Consider the following 21,405-nt stretch of genomic DNA (forward strand, 5'->3'; position numbering starts at 1 on the left):
TATTAACAACAAAACATACTATGAACGCTACTTTTAGCAAACTACTTATTATGAAGAACTCAGTTTCGTAGAGCAGATATTAGAGCAGATTGGTAATTCAAATTAGCTTGTTGACCACCGCAGTTATTACAGCGCTGGGGTTGATACGCCCGTGCGCGCATTAATTCGTCAAATGTAAAAAAATGTTATGTCAATCTGCCGATGGATTTATTCCGATTTAAGGTTATGAAAGTGTAGGTCATGCGTTTGGTTGAAATACAATGAAATGGAAATTCCCGAAACTTTTTTGTTTTTAAAAAGAGAATAGAATACTCGTTCTTTAATAGTTTATTTTAGTTAAAAGAGTGTGGTCAAATTAAAAATGTCTTTTGAGGATGTAGCAATATTTTCGACATCCTTAATCGGATAGTGTCAAAATAATCGTATGTTTTGCAAAATATTTTTAAAAGAATGAATCAAACGTTGTCTACCATTTATTTAATCTTTATTGGAGTATACAATTGTGATCAGATTCCCTTCATATTGCTCAAATCATGAATGCGTATCAACATAGATGCAGAAGAAGTACAACTGTAGCAACACTTAATACTGTAACATTTTCCAGAATGCGTTTGCCACGCTGAAAAACAATGTCAGGGAGATTGATAAATACTCCAGAAACAAATGGCAGTGGAACTGGCTTGAAACTCACCTTATTCAGCGGTATTAGAGAAAGACTAAATTACCTGGGCAAGTCTTCTGCACAATATGCAACAAGACACTGCAGTACTAGTCTTGCGGAAAGAAAGATCTCAAACAACACATTGATTCCCTCCCACCTCCTGGCTTTAAGATTTGTGAAGACAAGCCACAGCCTAGAAGGTCTGTACTATGGCTCGGGTGTCGGGTCAACTCAACCAAATTACCCTTTCATCCCACTGCTCGGCCTACTTCTGATTGTTCTGGTTCAAATGACAATTCGGCCGGTTCAAATTTTAAAAATAAAAAAAATATTATTTAGAATGAGTAAAAGCTGGTCAATATTAAGGACAGTCAAGACCTTGTCGAGAATCCTGTTTGAGTCAGATTTAATTGCTATAATTTTCAAAAATTGTAGTCACTAAACCTTATTGTAATTTTGTACCTCTAGGTATGCTGATGGATCCAAAATCCAGGGATAACCAGACACATCAGCCAGTACGTCCAGTTGTACTTGTCAATGACCGTCGATTCAATGCGGATGCCATGATACTTGGATTTATGACTGAACATGACGTTCCATACACCCTGGCACCCCATGTAGTGAGAATTACCCAGACTTTTGCCAAAGATACAGCGAAGTTAAACTTGAAAAGGGTACAGCATCATATAAGATGACTTACGGAGTGGCAAGCCATTTTACTGAAGAACTTCTTGAGGAGTTACGTAAAACTAGGTATTGTTCGAACTTAAACGAGTCAAAAAACAACAATGAGAAAATTGTTCCTGTGGTTGTTATTTTGCCTGATGTCAAAAGAGAAATAGCAGTGAGACGGCCTCTTTTAAAATCACAAGGGCTGATTCTGAATCCATTCTCAATGAATTCAAAAGCCTGTTTGAGACGCTTGAACTGCCATGGGGTAACCTAGTTAATGTATTAGAGGCCTCGTGTAACACCATGAGAGGCTAACAATCTGGCTTATAGACCAGAATACGTTAACTAGTCCCTCACCTCATAGACATTGATTGTGACACAGTCCACTATGACCATAACGCTGACAAAGCGTTAACAATACGAACTTACCATTTGGGTGTTACTTAGAATCGCTGTTCAATACAGTTAATAGTGACTCACTGGTCCAAGGACCTGCGTGAAGAACTTGAAACAATATGTAAGTTGATCGGGGCGAAGTTCAAGATGTCAGAGGGCTTCGCCAGTCACATGTTTGTTTGTGCTTACAACAACCTGGAAGTGGATACAGCTGTTTGATGCATACACGCTTTTCTACTTCCCGTTTCTATCTTAGGAGGAAAGGATGGTTAACTCCGCTATATAATACGATTTTGGAGAAGAGACACGTTTCTTAACTAAGCAAAGAATAAGACTTGATAGAGGCTGAGGTAATTGTCTCTCATTAATGTCAACAACACTATTTTCCAACCGGGGTACGGCCTTGCAAACTTCTGAAATACCTTCTGGTATTTCTCACCTCACTGGAATAGTAAAAGGTGCCTCTCAACTCGGACACTGCCTGCGTAGTAGCCGAAAAACAACTCACTGCTGACTTGTGACACGGCCAGACCAGCTTTGGATTAAAAAAGTGGAACTCTTCTGAAGTACTACGAGGATTGACGCCTCATCAAACAGGTGAATAAAAAAAACTAGGAATAGCTTAACCAGAGGAGAACTTACAAGGTTATTAACTTCCAGTGAAGAGCTTCAATCTTCTACATAGAGAACTAGACCCGTGGTTCTAGGGAAACCTAGTGGGCAACTTGGTAGTAACCCAAAAGTCAAGTAACCTTCCGAATTACAACCAGACACTGTGATGATCAGCGGAAGCCATGGTGTTGGAGTGAAAGGCAGACAGTTAATGATTATGAGGTTGGCCAAAATAACTTTTTTTTACTCTTTATGTAAAATTTCAACAAAACGCCAAATGGAGACGTGTCAATTGAAAGAGCCTTTGACACAGACATAATGCTCTTCCATACAATTGCAACACAGAATAAAATGGAGTTGAAGAATATAATGGAACCTGCGACGCTACGCCTCATCATGGTGAACCTCTATGGCAAGTGTTTTTTGCAAATCCTATAATGCATGGTCAAGATACAGCCCAGACAAAGATAATTTCAAACTTTGGCGTCTAAGTGTGACTTGACCTTTGAGAGACAGACCTGGGTCTTGTGTGCACACACCAATTCATCATGGTAAATGTTCAAGGCAAAGTTTTTGAATATCCTATTATGCATGGTCAAGATACAGGCAGATTTCAGTCTTAGACTTCCAAGTGCTTTGACCTTTGAGGTACAAACATGGTTCATGTGTGCGACACGCCACCTAAAAATGGTGTACTTCCATGAAATCCTATAATGCAAGGTGAAGATACAGCCTGGACAAGGTTCATTTTAACCTTTGATCGCTAAGGATGACCTTGACCTATGCGGTACAGACACGAGTATTGTGCGCTACACACCACCTCATCATGGTGAACAGTCAAGTTGTTTTAAAATCATCATAATGCATGGTCAAGATACAGCCTGGAAGGATACAGTCCAAACGGGTAGGTAAACAGACATATTTACGCACGTACGTACATGGAACGGCCACTGCGACATCTATTTCTCGCTCATCGCAAGTGGGCTCGACAAAAATATCATTGACCAAAACAATAATAATTCCTTTGCATGTGATCATACCAACAGCAGTATTATTATTACTATTATTATTTGAATTAATAGCATATACAAACTCGCCATAACAACCATCGATAAGAAGAGGCTTGAAGAACTACTACACTATAGTAACTAGAGCTATCACAGAATGTTATTAATACTCACGAGTGCTGGAAGTTCTGTCAGAAGAGATTATGTTTCACTGCAGTAAACATGATACAGAATTGTCAATAATGTAGACATCCTTATCCTATGGTGGTAGCTCCTGGCAATTTCTTTTAAATCCAGCCATGAATGACAAAGATATGGACCGAGCACGAAAAATCATCAGTCAGGCTTATATAGCAAAACATGCTATGTTAAGCAAGTTCCTGTGACCTTGACCTCGAAAGTATGCACAATTGTACATCCTTATACTATAGTGGTCATGTATGCCAAACATTTTTAATCTCATATATATATATATATATATATATATATATATATACCATCTGTGATATCTGACCATCTGAATGAGAAAGTTAAGGATCTTAAAAAGACAGAACAATGTGCATTATTCCTATATAGCCACAACTTCAGGTAAAATGAAGACAGTTATTGGAAAATAAATAAATCATATCTGCTCATTTATTATTGCACATATCATTTTCCCACTCATTTCATTTCATCTTGGGTGGACTGTAGGTTTGAAAGGTCTGTCAGACAGTAGACCATGTCAAGGTCAAAAAAGACTTTCACAAAACAAAAACCTGAGAAAAGTTCACTGAATGTAGGACCATGAAACTTTAGTATATGACCATTATTTACTTTCTCTTTTTAAGGGGAGGGGCGGGGGGTCAGTAAATGGTCAACAGCATGAGTAAAAGTTTAACAATAACAAAAATACTGAAAATAGGGCGTTTCACAGCTGTATTGCAATTTTAGAATACATTGTAATATGAGATTAGATTTTTTTTTCTCAATTTGGTTTTAATACTGAAAATTTACACCCAAGCCAGTCTTATAGAAAATATTTTTAGTTTCAGTTTTAGATTATATTTATAACCACAACAATAAATACCTTTTAATTTTACAAATTCTAACAACACTTAATTTGGATTTTTTTTTTCTGATTTTTTTTTATTATCTTTTAACAATGTTCAATATTATATATATACATGTATATACAACATGACATTGCTGTAAACAAAAGACAGCCTTGTAACAAAACAATGATTTATAATTTTTGTGTGTAAGATGGTACAAAGTTAAGCATTGGTTGATGCAATTTCATATTTCCTTTAATACAATCCTGTAATATTCTTAAAAAAAGCCTTTCATTTATGCGAACAATCTCAAACATGAACACTTCCACATCTTCAATTGTATATTTTTTTTCAAGATAAACATCCCCCTTTTTCAACCCATTCCATAGCTTAGCGAATACTGGTAAAATCATTTTTTAAACTTAAGACTTTAGACACTTTGAGCTCATCCATCAATCTCTATTTTAAAATCGGTACAAAATACACAACGATGATGGGAGTGATATCCTCAATTAATGAAAGTTCAACCTTAATTAGTAAAACTACTTTGTCTTGACCTCACATTATGAAGAGCTTCATTTAAATATTTAAAACTAACTTTGAATACAACTTGAATTCCCTTCATGACTTGTTGGGAAGAGAAATAAACACTATGACATTAAACATCTCTGTAGCGCATCTTACTAACAGAAAAAGTATAATAACAGATTACTAGTGATAGAGGCAGAATACAAGCATTTGCAGTAACTTAATACATACACGTATGTACAATGAAATACATGTAACATTATTGAAAATAGTTATAGGGCTTATGTAACATGATTATTTCATCTCTCAAAGGTTGAATTCTGATGTTTGGGGACTGTATATCTCAGATGTATTAAACAGTGCTTAGAAAAGTCAACACAAATAGACTTTAAATTTGTGCGAGTTCCCTTGGAATAAATAGGCAGCAGTGTTTTAAGATTTCTATTTTAAGAAACATCACATCCATGGTTTTATCATCTCTGCTTATTTTGTGCAGCCTCTTTTCTTGCTGCATCTTGAAGAAGCTGTGTGTCGCACTCATCTCCGGGAAGCTGGACATATCGTACCACAGATCCTCGGATAAAACAGTTCTTTACTGACAACTACAATCAAAATAAGAAGCAAATCAATAAATGATACATCTTGTAATCTGTTGAATAATTTATGTGTGTGCTCCTCCAACATAGACGCATTTTATTCTCCATTTGTTTTGCAATTAAAATATACTGAAGAGTGCCATAAATTGACATGACACCGAACTAACCTGATGAAACTATTCATTACTGTTTCATCAATGAGAAGATTTACCAGTCACATGAACACACTTGACAAACAGATGCACAGGCCACAGGGTATTCAATACATTCTTTTGGTAAACAAAGTACATGTAGGTAAGTATTGAGGGCCGTATTAAACCAATTTAAGAGTCATATACACTGAAACTTATATTGACACTGCTTACAAATGTATTAATATTAACAGTAGAAGAAATATAAACTCACCATGTGTGGGTATTTGTCAGGATCTGTGACACTGATGTCTGTCAACTTGATGTTGAGGAACTGATCTACCGAATGGAGCGTGCCACAAATACTAGAAAAAAGTAAGAGCTACATAAATATAAGACATATCAAAACAAGGCTATCATTGGAAAGTAAGTATGCACCATGACAGGATACAAATTCAAAAAGCAAGTGCAAATTGGAAAAGATTACTTTCATATCATTTTTGGTGTTTTTAAACTACAACTTAAACATAACAAGAGATGTTTGTCAAACATTATGCCCCCCCTGAGCGCCATGTTGTCAGGATTATATGGACAATTGAATGAAATATGTACGGGCCGAAATGACAGCTGATTTGTCTGATTTGTCGCTAACATTGTATGCCGTTGAGGCAGTTTTAAGATTATGACCATTCAAAGTTTGAGGATAGAGTGTGTTTTGACCATGACCTTTGACTCTATTACCTCAAAATCCATAGTAGTCATCAGCTGGTCACCAAAAATCTAAATGTTAAGTTTGAGGGCCATGGGTGCAGGCATTGACAAGTTATCACACAGACAAGCATTTTTCGTTCAAGGTCACTGTAACCTTGACCTTTGATCCAATGACCCCTTAAATCATAAGGGGTCATCTACAGGTCAGACACAACTCCAAGTCAAGTTTGAGGGCCATGGGTGCAGGCATCGTCAAATTATCACTTGAAACATTTTCGCATTCAAGGTCACTGTGAACCTGACCTTTGACCCAATGACTCTTAAAATCAATAAGGGTCATCTCCTGGTCAGGCCCAACTTATATGTCAAGTTTGATGATCATAGATTCAGGCATTGTTGAGATATCACTGGGAGAAGATTTGTTAACTTTTTTGCGTTAAAGGTTACTGTGACCTTGACCATGGCCTGATGACCCCCGAAGTCAAGAGGGGTCATCTACTGGTCAGGCCCGACCTTCATGTCAAGTTTGATGACCATAGGTCCAGGAATTATCGAGTTTGCTTTCAAGGTCACTGTGACCTTGACCTCTGACCCCTTAAATCAATAGGGGTCATCTACTGGTCAGGTCCAAGTTAAGTTTGAGGGCCATAGGTGCAGGCATTGTTGAGTTATCACTCGGATAACCTTTTATTATTCAAGGTCACTGTGACCTTGACCTTTGGCCCAATGACCCAAGGAATTGTTGAGATATATCACTCGGACAAGCTTTGGTCTACCGTCGGACCGACCTACTGACCGACATGTGCAAAGCAATATACCCCTTCTTGAAGGGGGACATAAAAAAGTATAAAATTGATCAAAGGGCAATTACTGTTAAAATACTAAAAAATCAGAGTTATGGGAATGCTGCAGGTGAAACTATAAAATGGCATCTAAAAATTAATTAAGGGCAATAACTCCTAAATATCTAAAGACAAAGTTATGGTTCATGTGCTCTGCTCTTCTCAATAAGATCTATCTATACATGCAGTTTGATGTATCACAGACATGAGAGTTATGAACGAATTTTGGAGTTATTCTCCTGACAATTATTAAGTAGAAAAATATGTAAATGGGAGATAGTTCAATAAATATCAAAGGTAGTATTAAAACTCTTGCACATTGTACTTCCTCTGATTTAGCTATATTGATTTATAAGTTTCATTTAAATTCTTCCAGTACTGTACATTTTGAGTTATGGTCCAGACAAGCATATCCCTTATTAATGCATACAGTAAAAGTGAAAGGGGGTGAGCAATGACTGAAGGTAAAATTATGGTTTACTCTCCAGGCAAGCATGTCCAGACAGATTGATGGACAAAGCTGGGACTTAAGCTCTCCCTTGTGAAGCATAATTATTATACAAATTTGTAACATGATTGATTTAATAAATAAATTTTAGTATATTGTTGTGAAAAAATTAATCAAGACCAACTAAATAATCACCCAAAACTTTAATCGTTTTACAAAACGTTAGTATCATAGGACAATTGACTAACAAAATTGTCTTCTGTCTATGAGGCATAAGCAGGACATTTTACAGTTACACCAAAATATTCAAAATAAATATGTTGAGCTTACATGGGACACACATTTAATAATCTCAACATGTTCTTTGTTTGAAAGTTGTTATTTAGTGTGGACCAAAACGATGCTGGACAATTCATACATCTATTGTTTGTATTTACGGTGGTATTAAAATAAACCGGCAATGTCCATCTGTCTGACATGCTTACACATACACTGTGTTACAACTACATGAAAAGAGTTCAGATAATATGACGAATCAATATATTTTATGTACTTAAAAGTTCAAACCTGAGGTCATTTTTCAACTCCACCACAACATCTTTGCCCACCAATGACTTGAAGAATGAGTAGAAAAGCTGGAAATTAAATAAAAAGATAAAACTATTTTATAGCCAAAAAAATAAGATCTTTCCAATTTCTCAGTTAACTTTATGATTTTAGTGTGTGTGTGGGTTTTTTCAAGAGAACAGAAACCAAATAATAATATGCAGTTTAATTGTATTTTTATTTGTGTCAATAGTTGTGTATTACGCAAGATTATTTTTATGGAATTTCTGTAACTCATTTCATTCATAATCTGAGCCATTACCAGTGGTTGAAATTAGCACAAACCTCGGCATGGTAATAAACTTTTCTGTTATTGCTTAAATTATGGATTTCATAAAACTAGGACTGTTGACAATTTTGTGCCAAAAAAAAGAGTAAAAGAATCTGTACTGTTTGTTCAATTATTCTGTAAGGTTTATAAATTAAAAACTTGCAAACTCCGAGCTGAAATACCAAAATTTAAGAAAGTGTAAAACAAACAATGAATGTAAATCACCACATGTCATGCAAATCAGAAGTGCTTAAATTCTTGGGAAAACCTAAAATCATAATTTTTTATATTGCCTGACTGCATAATGCATAATATTGACAAAACGTGCAATTTACTTAGGTCCAAATTTACTTTCAATCTCCTGAAACTGTATTGTGTGTTTTGTGATAAAGCATTGTTTAATGAAGGTTGTAAACACATGAAAAAAATCCAGTTCAAAGTGATATCAACAAAATACTTGGCTCACAGATGAAATGCACATATGCAAATTTTATTTAATGCCAGTCTTCTCGAAATTGTAAAAATTTTGCCTATCTGCTGGACAGGCACTTCGACAAATTTTGCCTATCGGAAAAAATATTTGTCTATCCGAACAAATATGTCACTAAATAGTCTACAAAAAGAGTAAAAAATGAATGTCAACTGGTTTAATGATTTCCTGATTTAATTCACAAAAAAAAACAACATATAAACACTACATGGATATGTCATTTAGTAAACATAAACACACTAAGTCTTGCAAAAAATATTTAAACACCACCGCCATTTAGGTGCTTTCGGTTTCCCGGCCTTCCTGTAATCTACCAACTGCCGCCATTTTGACTGCTCACAATTATGATTGTACCTTGTTGCAAACCAAGAATCAATAAAAACAGTTGTATTAAAATGCCGTTACTGATAAATTGTATTTACTTTGTTACCCCCCCCCCCCCCCAAACAACATCATGATTGAATATCGGAAATGGCCGACTTTTGGCGATGTTGTGTGACGTCAATATGAGTATGGGATGGACTAACTACCGGACCCATAAAAAATTTGCCAGGCATGTTCGGCAGACCGGCATATTTCGGGATGACTGTAATGCTCAATAAAAAGAAGTTGGAAATGTTGGAAATAAAAAATTTACAAAAGATTGCATATGTGCATTTTGGAACAACCACTAGCATTAAATTGTTATATACATGTATATATATTACAGTTTAAGGTGGTTTGGGACTCCAACCAAATTGGATGTTTTGTCAAGGGTTGTGCATTGTTCATTCTTGTGTCATGGTATATATAATTATAATCTGTTCCTTGTTTCCAAAGACAACCATTAAGGCTCTTAATCGCTTACTATCTGCATACCACTGTGGTGGCTTTGGTGTATACCACAGTGGCTTGATGACAAAGGCTCATTAAAGTCACAATAAATAATTTCAACTAGCCAAAATTATATTTTATACATACTTGAACATGTATATTATCAATATAATACATTGCCATAAACATAAAATGAGATTTGAAAAAAATAAAAAATACCCTATCTATAGGTTACACACCACCATTGTTATTCCCTATATAATTCAATGTAAAATTATAATTTTCAGACAACATTTAAAGGCATTTCGAGCGAATGCAGGCTATGATAACCACATATATTCTTAAAGTACAAGCTTTAAATTACCTTTTAAGCCAATAAAAAAGGGGGGTCAAGTTATTCCTAAGAAAAATCACTCCACTTGAAAAACATACTCTAAAAATTGCACTGTCCGCCATGACAGATCTTCCAAAATGACCTTTCATCTATAGGGCAGCGATTTATGCTATAATCTCTACTCTAAATGATAAATCAAGCAAAAATAGATAGTTAAGGTATAAAAGTTTCAGGAATAATGATAGTTTTGATTTACAGTGTATTGAGCATGTGAAAACATGTCTAACAATCATAAGAACATTTTTTTTTATTGAGAATTTTCCACACAACGGAAGTACATATGACGTAATGGTGACGTCATTCCTATAACTAAACCCGTCCCTGCATTTTTTAATGAAAAACACTTTCGATTAGTCCTTCATACATAAATACACCCAAAGCTAGCTCAATCTGATAGTCTGTGTCAGGTTTTCCAGTTTCACTGCCTGTTACCCAAGTGCCTGTGCGTCTGTATTTTCTAAGGCGTTTTGGCCCAAAATGCCATTCTTGGAGGTTTTTCAACTGAACCTTGACTCAAATTGGGCAGTTCTACACATCTTTGCACACATTTCAAGTTCTCGCAGTCAAATTTTCACCAAATTTGGACATTTTCAGTGCTCGTAAGATTGCAGACGACTCATTTTTAAAAAAAAAATAGGCGAAAGTTGTGAAAACCAGGAAATAGCATATTTTGATCTCAACCGGACAAGATAAATGCATTTAATTGTGAAAATTTGCCAGAAATAGTGAAATGCAATACATTTCTTACCAAAAATAACACTTTTTAAACAAAGCAGTTTGGTCCCTTTTAGGTTACACACCACCATTGTTATTCCCTATATAATTCAATGTAAAATTATAATTTTCAGACAACATTTAAAGGCATTTCGAGCGAATGCAGGCTATGATAACCACATATATTCTTAAAGTACAAGCTTTAAATTACCTTTTAAGCCAATAAAAAAGGGGGGTCAAGTTATTCCTAAGAAAAATCACTCCACTTGAAAAACATACTCTAAAAATTGCACTGTCCGCCATGACAGATCTTCCAAAATGACCTTTCAACTATAGGGCAGCGGTTTATGCTTTAATCTCTACTCTAAATGATAAATCAAGCAAGAATAGATAGTTAAGGTATAAAAGTTTCAGGAATAATGATAGTTTTGATTTACAGTGTATTGAGCATGTGAAAACATGTCTATCAATCAAAAGAACATTTTTTTTTATTGAGAATTTTCCACACAACGGAAGTACATATGACGTAATGGTGACGTCATTCCTATACTGTAATATGAAACAAGTGAAGAATGTTCGCCCGGCGAAAACGTAAATAAAGACCAATTCTCGTTGAAAATTATAACTTCTTCGTAACCTACAAACAAAATACCTGGCTCACAGATGCAGTGGCCCGTTATGTCCACGTTAACACCGGTATTCTTGTCGAGAGAAACAGTATACGACGAAAATGCTTCAAAATGCGAATTATCACAAGCGCTAGCCAGACATCATGCTGTCAAAATGACGTAGTACCCGGCACGCATAATATACATGTTCAAGTATGTATAAATTATAATTTTGGCTAGTTGAAATTATTTATTGTGACTTTAATGAGCCTTTGTCATCAAGCCACTGTGGTGTATACAACAACAAAATAATACAGTCACGAAAATATATTACAAAGTATCAAAAAGACACGGCAACAACATTGGCAACATTAATCAATTCCCATTTCAATGTAATGCAATTCAAATATATGTAATACTGCTAAACGAAATACAAATACACGTCTAGAACTACAGTTTTTTATGAAAAACTATATCACCATTTCGCCGGTTATTCGTTTCTGCAATTCTAGTTTGAAACGAGATTTTAAAAATTAATCTCTCAAAATCTTATGAAATTTGATGCAATCTTCTGATAAAATGCATGAAAACATAGTAAATTTAGTTTTTTGTATAAATTTTTTGTAAAACCTTTGATCAATTGAGGTGATATTGTATGTTATTCAAGCTATTCATTTTGTTATGTTAGAGATTAAACGTTACTTTACGAGACTTCAGTCAGTCAACAACAAACTGCTAAATCACAGTGCAAATTTTACAGTTTCTCTTGATAACCATTATAATCACGCAATGGAGGTTGAACAACTCCGAGGAACAGAATATTCCTCCATGCATGGACCGAAACAAGGCTACTTTAGCCCATACTCTTTCAATGGCGGGTAGGTTTCTTGTTTTTCCATTCTCCACCCACCGGTAAACAACACGATGAGAAGAGAACATGAAGAACTCATTAAAATCTTAAGCCTTCCGGTTAATTAGAACTGTTTAGATCTGTAAGCTGTGGATTTAAATATAAATTGAATTCCGAACGGTATCAAATGAAACTACAGTACCAACCTCGACTTTTTATGCAAAAAATCTGTTGCCAAATCAGCTGAGTTTGCGTGGGTCACGGACACTACGGACCATGGACATTACGGACCAGACACTACGGACCAGATTTAGGGACATTACGGACCAGATTTAGGGACATTACGGACCAGATTTAGAAATTTACGGACCATGATTTATATTGTTTTTAAACATTTGTTTTTTTTAATTATTCACTCATTGGTCTGAAATTTGTTAATAAATACTTGAATATTAGTGCTCAGTATGACAATTATCTTTAATGTAACTGAAAAATCCCATGAAATTCCAATGTTAAACATCAATATATTTTTAATAAAGTATAATGATAATTCGAATAATAATGAATAATAATGAACGTAATATGTGTTTATCTTCTAATTGTAAATGTGAATATTAATGTTTTCATATGTGATCGATTGCTTTCTGAAATAAACTTTGAATAGTCATATTTGTTTGTTTTCCGTTTCATCTGATTTAATTGAAAGTGCGCCGTTACAATGGGTGTTCACACTTTTATGATTGCCAATTAAAGGTTGTCATTGTAATGTTTGTTTCTTTTGTAATATACCGCCGATAATTACGGGTACAATTATAACTAATTAAGGCAACAGAAATTGCCAGTTTTAAAAATCAGTTTGCAAGAATTGCAACAAACACACATCGTTTATTTAATATAAAGCAAGAGTTGAGGTTTACATACTAGGAAACTAACTAGTGAGAAATCTGTCATTTAAAAAAATAAATAAAATTTCTCACTAGCTAGTTGTTATAATGCCAAGGATACGTTGTATATATAAACACTTACTATTGTAAAGAATTTTAAAATTTAGACATCTTTTTTAAAATGTAGGCTGAGCCTAAAATGTTTGTATATGATGTATTTGAAGTGTTTGATTTTAATGCGTATGTGATAGATTCTTAAGATATTATTTAAATATTGAATTTTTAACCAGAGATTTATACATACTGTGTAGGAATATTTATATATATACAGTCCAAAGCACCCACGCTACGATTAAAGACGATATGTTTTAAATGTTATTAAATCTGTAGAAATACTGTAAAACGTAGCGTGCTCGCCGAATGGGTATAACCCGATGGCGAGGGTTAATAAGCTCACCCCCCCCCCCCCCCCCCCCCTTACATCCTCAAAATTTCCTCTGCCATAAAACTGAAAAGATCTATAAGTATGCCTTGCGCTCGTTGTATCCACTGGTCTAGAGGTGTTTATGCAAACCACCGCGCCGTGGAATGCGACATATGTGAACGTTGGCAACATCTACGCTGTGGTACCGGTATATCCATTGCCCAGTATGATGCTGCAAACGTGGATGGGACCGAGTTAGAGTTCACGTGCATCACGTGTAATGATGAAACTCGACCAGAAGAGTCTATGGAAGTCCAGGTATGTTACAGTTTTCTTATGAGATAGGATGATGAACTTGGTAAACATATAACTAACATAGATTTCAAATTTCGACAAATTTTAGTTTCAGAAATGGTTAAAACTGATGAACCAATAGCTTGTGTTTAAAACATTTTAACATAATAGGACGAGACGATCAACCACAGCGACGTCCGACCACCCGACCACATCATGCGACTGCCAACAACAGACAGTGTTCTTGAGGGTAGCCAGATGTCCGCAGCCGCCAGTATCACCCACGTGTTCTTATATGTGCTCGATTTATTTTGGTAAATAAACTGTTTTGGAACATATATCTTCTGTTGCTTTTAACTGATTTAAATGCCGATCTATTCGAACTTCACGCGATTTTTCACAGTTTTATGGAAGATATAACGTCATACTGAGCACTCATATTCAAGTATTTATTAACAAATTAAAAACTAATGAGTGAATAATTAAAAAAAATGTGTTTAAATCATGGTCCGTAAGTTTCTAAATCTGGTCCGTAAATTTCTAAATCTGGTCCGTAATGTCCCTAAATCTGGTCCGTAATGTCCCTAAATCTGGTCCGTAGTGTCTGGTCCGTAATGTCCATGGTCCGTAGTGTCCGTAATTCGTTTGCGTCATCGCTGAAAAATGTGACCATGGAAAGATGGTGTGATTTATTTTATTACACGTTAGCCAAATGGGTGGTACGCATCGTCACCGCGTTCATCTGCTGCTAGAGCATATGACAAATGAAAACATGCACATGGCATCGCTGTGATGTGGCTTACCGCGATATGCAGGTTTTTAAATAGGTACCATTGATACTAGTTCTGGCTTCCATAACTTTAATGTTGATATTTATTTTTTTGATGTTTACAACACATTAAAGTTATGGCGTAACCCCCATAGTAAAGTCAACCAGAATCAATTGAGTGTGATGATGCAATGCAATCACATGACCATGATGACGTCGATGGATTCTATTTATAGCATCGGATTCACATTGTTCATTTAGTTGAATCCAATTGCAGTAAGGCTGTAAATACCGTTTGATAAGTAAAAACAATTTATTTATTCCAATTTTGTTATTAGTTATTTATTAATTATTCGAAATAGAAAAAATAACGGCAAAATAAACACTAGGTCACATGGGTATTTTCTGAAAATCTTGGTGTCACGTGATTAAATTTGAACACAACTATGACCTAGATAAGGAATGCTTGTAATAGGATTTATTTAAATGCTAAATCAACTATCTTTAAAGCGTTTTTTGGTTTTGAAAATGAGTTTGTGCACTACATTTTACTTCATTAATCTAAGGATACAGTATTTTGTCTGTACAATGCATACAAGTGAAATAACAGCGTGACATAAAAATGTCACGAATTCTGGTAGAGTTTGGATACGACGTTCTCTTGAGCGAACACATCCAAAAAGGTAATATATAACGTGTTCGCTGAAGTTCTTTAGCTACATTGATACAAGTGCAATGTAGATGGTTGTACATGTAAATTGAACCATGCTTGCAGAACGGATTTCACTCGATTATGAGGTTAAACAATCTCATCCCTGAAGCTTGATAATTACTGTATGTCCCTGGAATATTGAGTGTTTGTTCAAGTGTTTTTAATAAGTTAATTGAAACCAAAATATACTTGCGAAAGGGCTTTCACAATTTTAGGAAGAGTTTGTACCAGGTGCTGCATCTGTTTTTAACGCGTCTTTTTTGGAAGACTTATTGAATTTAGTTTTACCTTAAAAGTAATCATTGCGCAATGTGTTTGTTTAAATGTGATTTGTTATTTGTTAAATTCATTTACTTCTTTACGAAAATTACAATTATGGTTTAATTGTCACATATAGACAAACTGGAAATAATTAGACTGAAGTGCTCATAAAGTGTCAGGTGTTTTTCAAAGAAAGGGTCTTGCTATAAGTAGGTAGATTGTCGAATACTACTTGATGTCACAGGTATCAATAAACAACTGTACAATGAAAGAATCAGCATGTCTAGGTGTAAAAGTTGTTGAGGGGGCTTTCAGAAAGGCCATAATTTATAGCATAATTCGTACCATCGTTTTAGTTGTTCAGATTTTACCAATTAATTATCAATTTATTATTAATTGTGTATAATAGACTTGAGAAATGGAGCTTTATCTTCATGCCTGAAAATAACATAAAAAATTTAATGTGAAGACAGCGCTCATATATAGATACTAAATACACAACCAGAACACAAAGCATTTTAAAACGATTGAAATACGAGCACAGTTTTATTCTATATGCTATTTATTCCCAATCACACAAGTTTAATAAGGGCATTCAAAATTTAGATTATAGCAATTAAGGTGACAATAGCGTCTGAATACTTTCACAATTGCAAAGGATAATTTTCATAAATCAAACTACGTTTTGAGTACGAACCAAGATTTGTTGAGTTTAATCGAACTGACTAGAATTATATTTATAGGATAGAAACAAAGACAAAGCCTTCAGAAAATTGACAGGTACCTTAATTACCATATTTGCCGTTAATGTACACTTTGCAATGCTGCATATGGCGTTGACTATACAGGGAAATTTTTTGAAATGAACATGGTGGGCATTATGCTTCCTTCACAGCATATAGTGAAAATTAGATTAAAATGATAAAGTCCGCGGTAAGCAAAAATGGCGGTGATGTGCGAAAAGTGCAAAAAAACGCGTGGGTAATGGACCAGGGGAATATCCATAAGGGTAATTCCCTTACAAATTGAGAAGAAAAAATGCCCTGCCACCAACATGTTGTTCCACGAGTATTTCTCAAGTTAATTCAAAACATTGCATTTGATTTCAATTTCTGGATGCCCTATTGACTATAATTTATATAAAACAATTTTAAATTTGTCATTCAAAAATCCTTTCTTGTCATTGATTTAAAAGACATCCTACAATTTATATTCAAATACATGTACTGTTAATAATTAAATGTCATGCTAATTTTTCAGATCAGTGCTGGCAGTTGCTGGTGATGATTTCTCAGTGATTGCCTCAGACTCTCGTCTCAGTGAGGGGTTCAGCATACACACAAGGGACCAGCCCAAAACCTACCAACTTACCCCTACAACTGTTGTCGGATCATGTGGCTTTCATGGCGATGTGCTGACACTGATTAAAGTTTTGAAGTCTAGGATTAAGGTAAGTCATACTATTTAGTTTTGAGAACTAAGGGAAACCTTTCTCATTTAACATTGTTTTACTGTTTGCTTACAAGTGAATCAAGTAAAACAAAAAAGAACTTGGACATGGTCGTCTTTACATGTGACCTTCATGTGAAATGTTCATGCTATTTTTAAAAGATAAGTTGATATAATTAAGTAAATAATTTTATTGTCAAGTTAAACTTAGGAAATTATATACACACAGGTATTTTATGGAAACATAAATGCATTTCTCATCATTTAACAATAAGATAAATAAATATTCATTTCTTTTGATATTATTTGCAGGTATATTGAAAAATATCTGTGCTGAAAACAATACAATGCACAATTAGAGTTTAATTTAAACTGTTGCTACATAAAAGTGATCAATAGTACTTAAAGATGCACTCTTACTCCTAAATAAGATTTACAACAATTAATACAATTGTTTAAATATACCAAAAATGATGGATAAATGTTGTTAACAATAGTTCTTATGAAGGATTCCCAGTTTAATTTGAAAGAAAGGAGCATAAATCACGATATTTCTACCTTATGAGACAATAGAAGATCACAGTAAATATTTTAGCACTCAACAAATATTTAATATTTGTGCGTTTTCAGCTATTAATAATTAAATACACAGTTACAATCTTGTAATCAGTTATTAATATTTTCCATTAATGCATTATTTAGTAAGTAGTAAAAGGTTTATCACATAAAATTAATGTTTGTTATGTATACATGTTTATTTATTGATTTTGAATAAGAGTGTCACTTTTATGATTTTACTGCTGTGTTCCAGATGTACCACCATGAACACAACAAGAACATGACAACAACTGCTACAGCGGCAATGCTAGCTACCATTCTGTACTACAGGCGCTTCTTCCCTTACTATGTCTACAACATTGTGGCAGGAATTGATGATGAAGGTAGTTGTTCATTTCTGCTCTAGGTTGAAATAGTTGTAGTGATTTTCCGATGATCGATTATAATCGAAAATTGATTGGTTCGGCCTGGAATCAGGGTATTTTGTCATAATCGATCATCAATTTAACCGTCAAGTTGTGATTCTTCATTCCTCTCGACATTTGGGTTCGGTTTATTTCTACCAAATTTCTCCTTTGAGTTAATTTGTAACACTTGGAACTTTGGAAGTGTTCTGTAGTCAACTTGGCAGAAAGCAATAACAACACTAAATAACTTCCAACATATACATAAAATAAGCATAGTTATGGATTCATTCTTCTGGCAAGGGCTGTGTTTTCGGGCTTGACCCTCATATGAGAGGCAGCCTTTCAGAGCTGGGGTATCTACAAGCTAACAATATATCACTTAGTTTTCCATTGAAATGAATTATACATATCCTTTATTCTTCAGGCAAGGGCTGTGTCTTCAGTTTTGACCCTGTGGGTTCATATGAGAGGGAACCATATAGAGCTGGGGGATCTGCAAGCTCAATGCTCCAACCTCTCATGGATAATCAGGTACCTTGGCATTCTCTCTCCAAAACTAAACACACCTACATGTCCCGGTATTTGGGAGTCAAATTTTGTTTTATTGAGGCTGTGAAAATAGTGCTACCGACATGACTGAAAGTAATGTAAGCATTATGTTTAAATAAAAAGTTAAAAAAGTCAAAATCACTCTATAAGATTTTTAAAAAACAATATATGTTTAAAAAGAAATCACGGATGGTTTAAAAAACAAAACTTCTGTCATCAGTTTGTAACAGTACCTTATTTCCCCAACTATAAGGTGCTCCCCTTATAAGACGACCCCCTAACTTTGCCCTTGAAATCTGGTGTTTTTGTCTAGACTTGTTTATAAGACGGGGTCGATTTTTAAAGCAAATCCTTATCTTGAATTTTTCCAAGTCTGTGATAATGTTTAAGCTAAACAGTCAATTATCAACTAAATTTGTTCATTTGCTTGAAGAAAATTAAGGTTACTCTGTTACGAATTTATTTAAATAATTTTTTCGTACAGCCAAAGGTTTATTTATATCTATAGTAAACTCAAATATGTCAGCCATGATTTGAAGGTTCTCAGACGAGGATTATTGATTATTATTTTTCCGATTGTATGGTATGTTCTAACCAGCCTAGGCGCAATCTTGGGAGTAAAATGGGATCATACTGTAAAGACTAACCTATTTAGATACAAAACACAAGGGTTAAAAGAATTATGATAGTATGATGGTGTGAACAGAATGAGGGGCATGCCCTTAAAGAGAATAGACACCAGATGGTCCCAAAAACGTCAAAAACAGTTTTTCCTCAAAACAAGTCTAGAATTGTCGAGCTAGTATCAGGCCGATATTTCATCACTTTTCATGATTAAAAGAATATTTCATCGCTGTTTCAGCCGAGTTTACCAGTTTAAAAATAGCCGTAATGGTTTCCCAGTTTATAATGTGTATATTAAGCATGCCATAGTCACAAGTTTAGTATAGATAAATATACAATATATATTGTATCATTCATCTGGTGTCTGGTCCCTTTAATTTTTGCTGTGTTCAGGATACATGTTTAGCCACATGACAAAGTGAACATCCGTGTGAAATAAATGTTACTTCCATAGTTTAGGTAAAGCATAAAATTTCATTGATGTTTATCTTTTCAGGTTGGCTTCAAGAACCAACCAGCCGAGAACCGCACCAAGTTGACGAAAGAACAGGTGATAAAAATAGTCCGTGATGGTTTCATCTCAGCTGCTGAACGCGACATATACACCGGGGACGAAGTTGTGATTAACGTCGTAACAAAGGATGGAGTGGAGGTTATTAAGTTTCCACTGAGGAGAGACTAATGGACTGATTTAGTGGGAGGTTGTTTGGTTGGTGAAGTCGAATGTTCATGTTCACAAAGTCAACTTATGTGTACATAAAGTGAGCAAGACACTATTCATTAAACTCTTGATACTTTAAAAGATTCTTGACATCTGCACATTCCAACCTGTACGGAATGTTCACGATAAGTGTTAAGATATTGGTAAATGTTCATAGATGTAAAACAAACCTCATCATTCATTATTTCCTGATAATGTCTTCACAAGTGCTATACATGTATTCATTTGTTCTTGCTTTCAAATAAAAACAGTCAACATTATGAGTTATTTATTCACATGTTGTTTTTAAATGAAGTATTGTTTCGCTTAGGAAATATATCAAGCATAGGATCTATGTTGTCAGACGGCAGCTGCGTCCAAGCCTACCAATTTCCGCTCTTTAACTGTTGCATTTGTTATCCATTCTTTTCCAAACTGGGTCACAATGTTTTTTTGGCATGAAATCTCAACAGTTTTATCAACAGTCATATCAGATTATTAATTCCAGAGTTTAAATGGCCCATGAGTTGTTAAGTTACCAAATTCACTTTGTCCACTGTATTACTGGAGCTTTACCAAACTTGGCTACAATGTTCATGGACTTAAAAATTTGATCAACAGTTAGATCACACAACTAATAATGGAGTTATGGCCCTTTATTTGACAAAATGTTACTCACTGCCCTAGAAACACTCTAAATAAAGCATTTCTTGTCCAATATGTACCAAAATTGGTTGCAATATTAAAGGCATAATATCTCGACTGCATGCTGTCATCCGCAAGATCACACTATTCATTGTAAAAAATTTACCGATTTCACTTTGGCCACTCTCTTGCTGGAGCGTTTCTTCTCCATATTTCCCATACTTGGCTTCAATGTTTATGGGTACAGTATCTCAACTTATATGAACAGTAAGATCACATTATAAACTCTCTAGTAAAGGCCCTTAAATTGTTAAAATGTGACTTAATTCACTTATCTGCTGTCTTTCTGGAGCATTTTTCATCCAATCTTGACCAAACCTGGTTAAAATGTTTATGTGTATAATATCTAGACTGATTTCGGTCAACAGTCTGATCAGATAATCGTTTAGTTATAGCGATGAATTTGTCATACTTTTACCAATTTCTCTTTGTTAAACTCCTTTTATTGAGCATTTCTTATCCAAAACTTGACTGTTCAGGGTTACAATATGTAAAGGTATAATTATTAATATCTTAATTGCGTTCTATCGTCAGCCAGATCACATTACATTATTATTTTTAGGTCACCTGAGCACGAAGTGCTCAAGGTGAGCTATTGTGATCTCCCTGTCCGTCGTCAACAATTTGACTTTAACACTCTAGAGGTCACAATTTGGGCACTATCTTAATGAAACTTGGTCAGAAT

At 34.7% G+C, this 21,405-nt stretch overlaps 2 protein-coding genes across 2 annotated transcripts; one reads left to right on the forward strand and one right to left on the reverse strand.

Moving 5' to 3' along the window:
* Window positions 1-4,267: 4,267 nt before the first annotated feature.
* LOC128224231 (U6 snRNA-associated Sm-like protein LSm2) lies at window positions 4,268-12,047 on the reverse strand. Its single transcript, XM_052934023.1, has 4 exons — window positions 12,014-12,047; window positions 8,206-8,273; window positions 5,912-6,002; window positions 4,268-5,512 (listed from the first exon to the last, which is right to left on the reverse strand). Exons 1-4 carry the CDS (start codon window positions 12,014-12,016, stop codon window positions 5,384-5,386), a joined length of 291 nt encoding a protein of 96 aa, XP_052789983.1. The 5' UTR covers window positions 12,017-12,047; the 3' UTR covers window positions 4,268-5,383.
* A 184-nt stretch (window positions 12,048-12,231) lies between these two features.
* Window positions 12,232-20,296, forward strand: LOC128223016 (proteasome subunit beta type-1-like). Its single transcript, XM_052932247.1, has 5 exons — window positions 12,232-12,412; window positions 16,989-17,178; window positions 17,989-18,118; window positions 18,567-18,673; window positions 19,812-20,296. The coding sequence occupies exons 1-5, from the start codon at window positions 12,324-12,326 to the stop codon at window positions 19,995-19,997; spliced, it is 702 nt and encodes a 233-aa protein (XP_052788207.1). The 5' UTR covers window positions 12,232-12,323; the 3' UTR covers window positions 19,998-20,296.
* Window positions 20,297-21,405: the final 1,109 nt, after the last annotated feature.

The sequence above is a fragment of the Mya arenaria genome, chromosome 17, assembly GCF_026914265.1.
Source record: "Mya arenaria isolate MELC-2E11 chromosome 17, ASM2691426v1".
In the NCBI taxonomy this organism is placed as follows: domain Eukaryota; kingdom Metazoa; phylum Mollusca; class Bivalvia; order Myida; family Myidae; genus Mya; species Mya arenaria.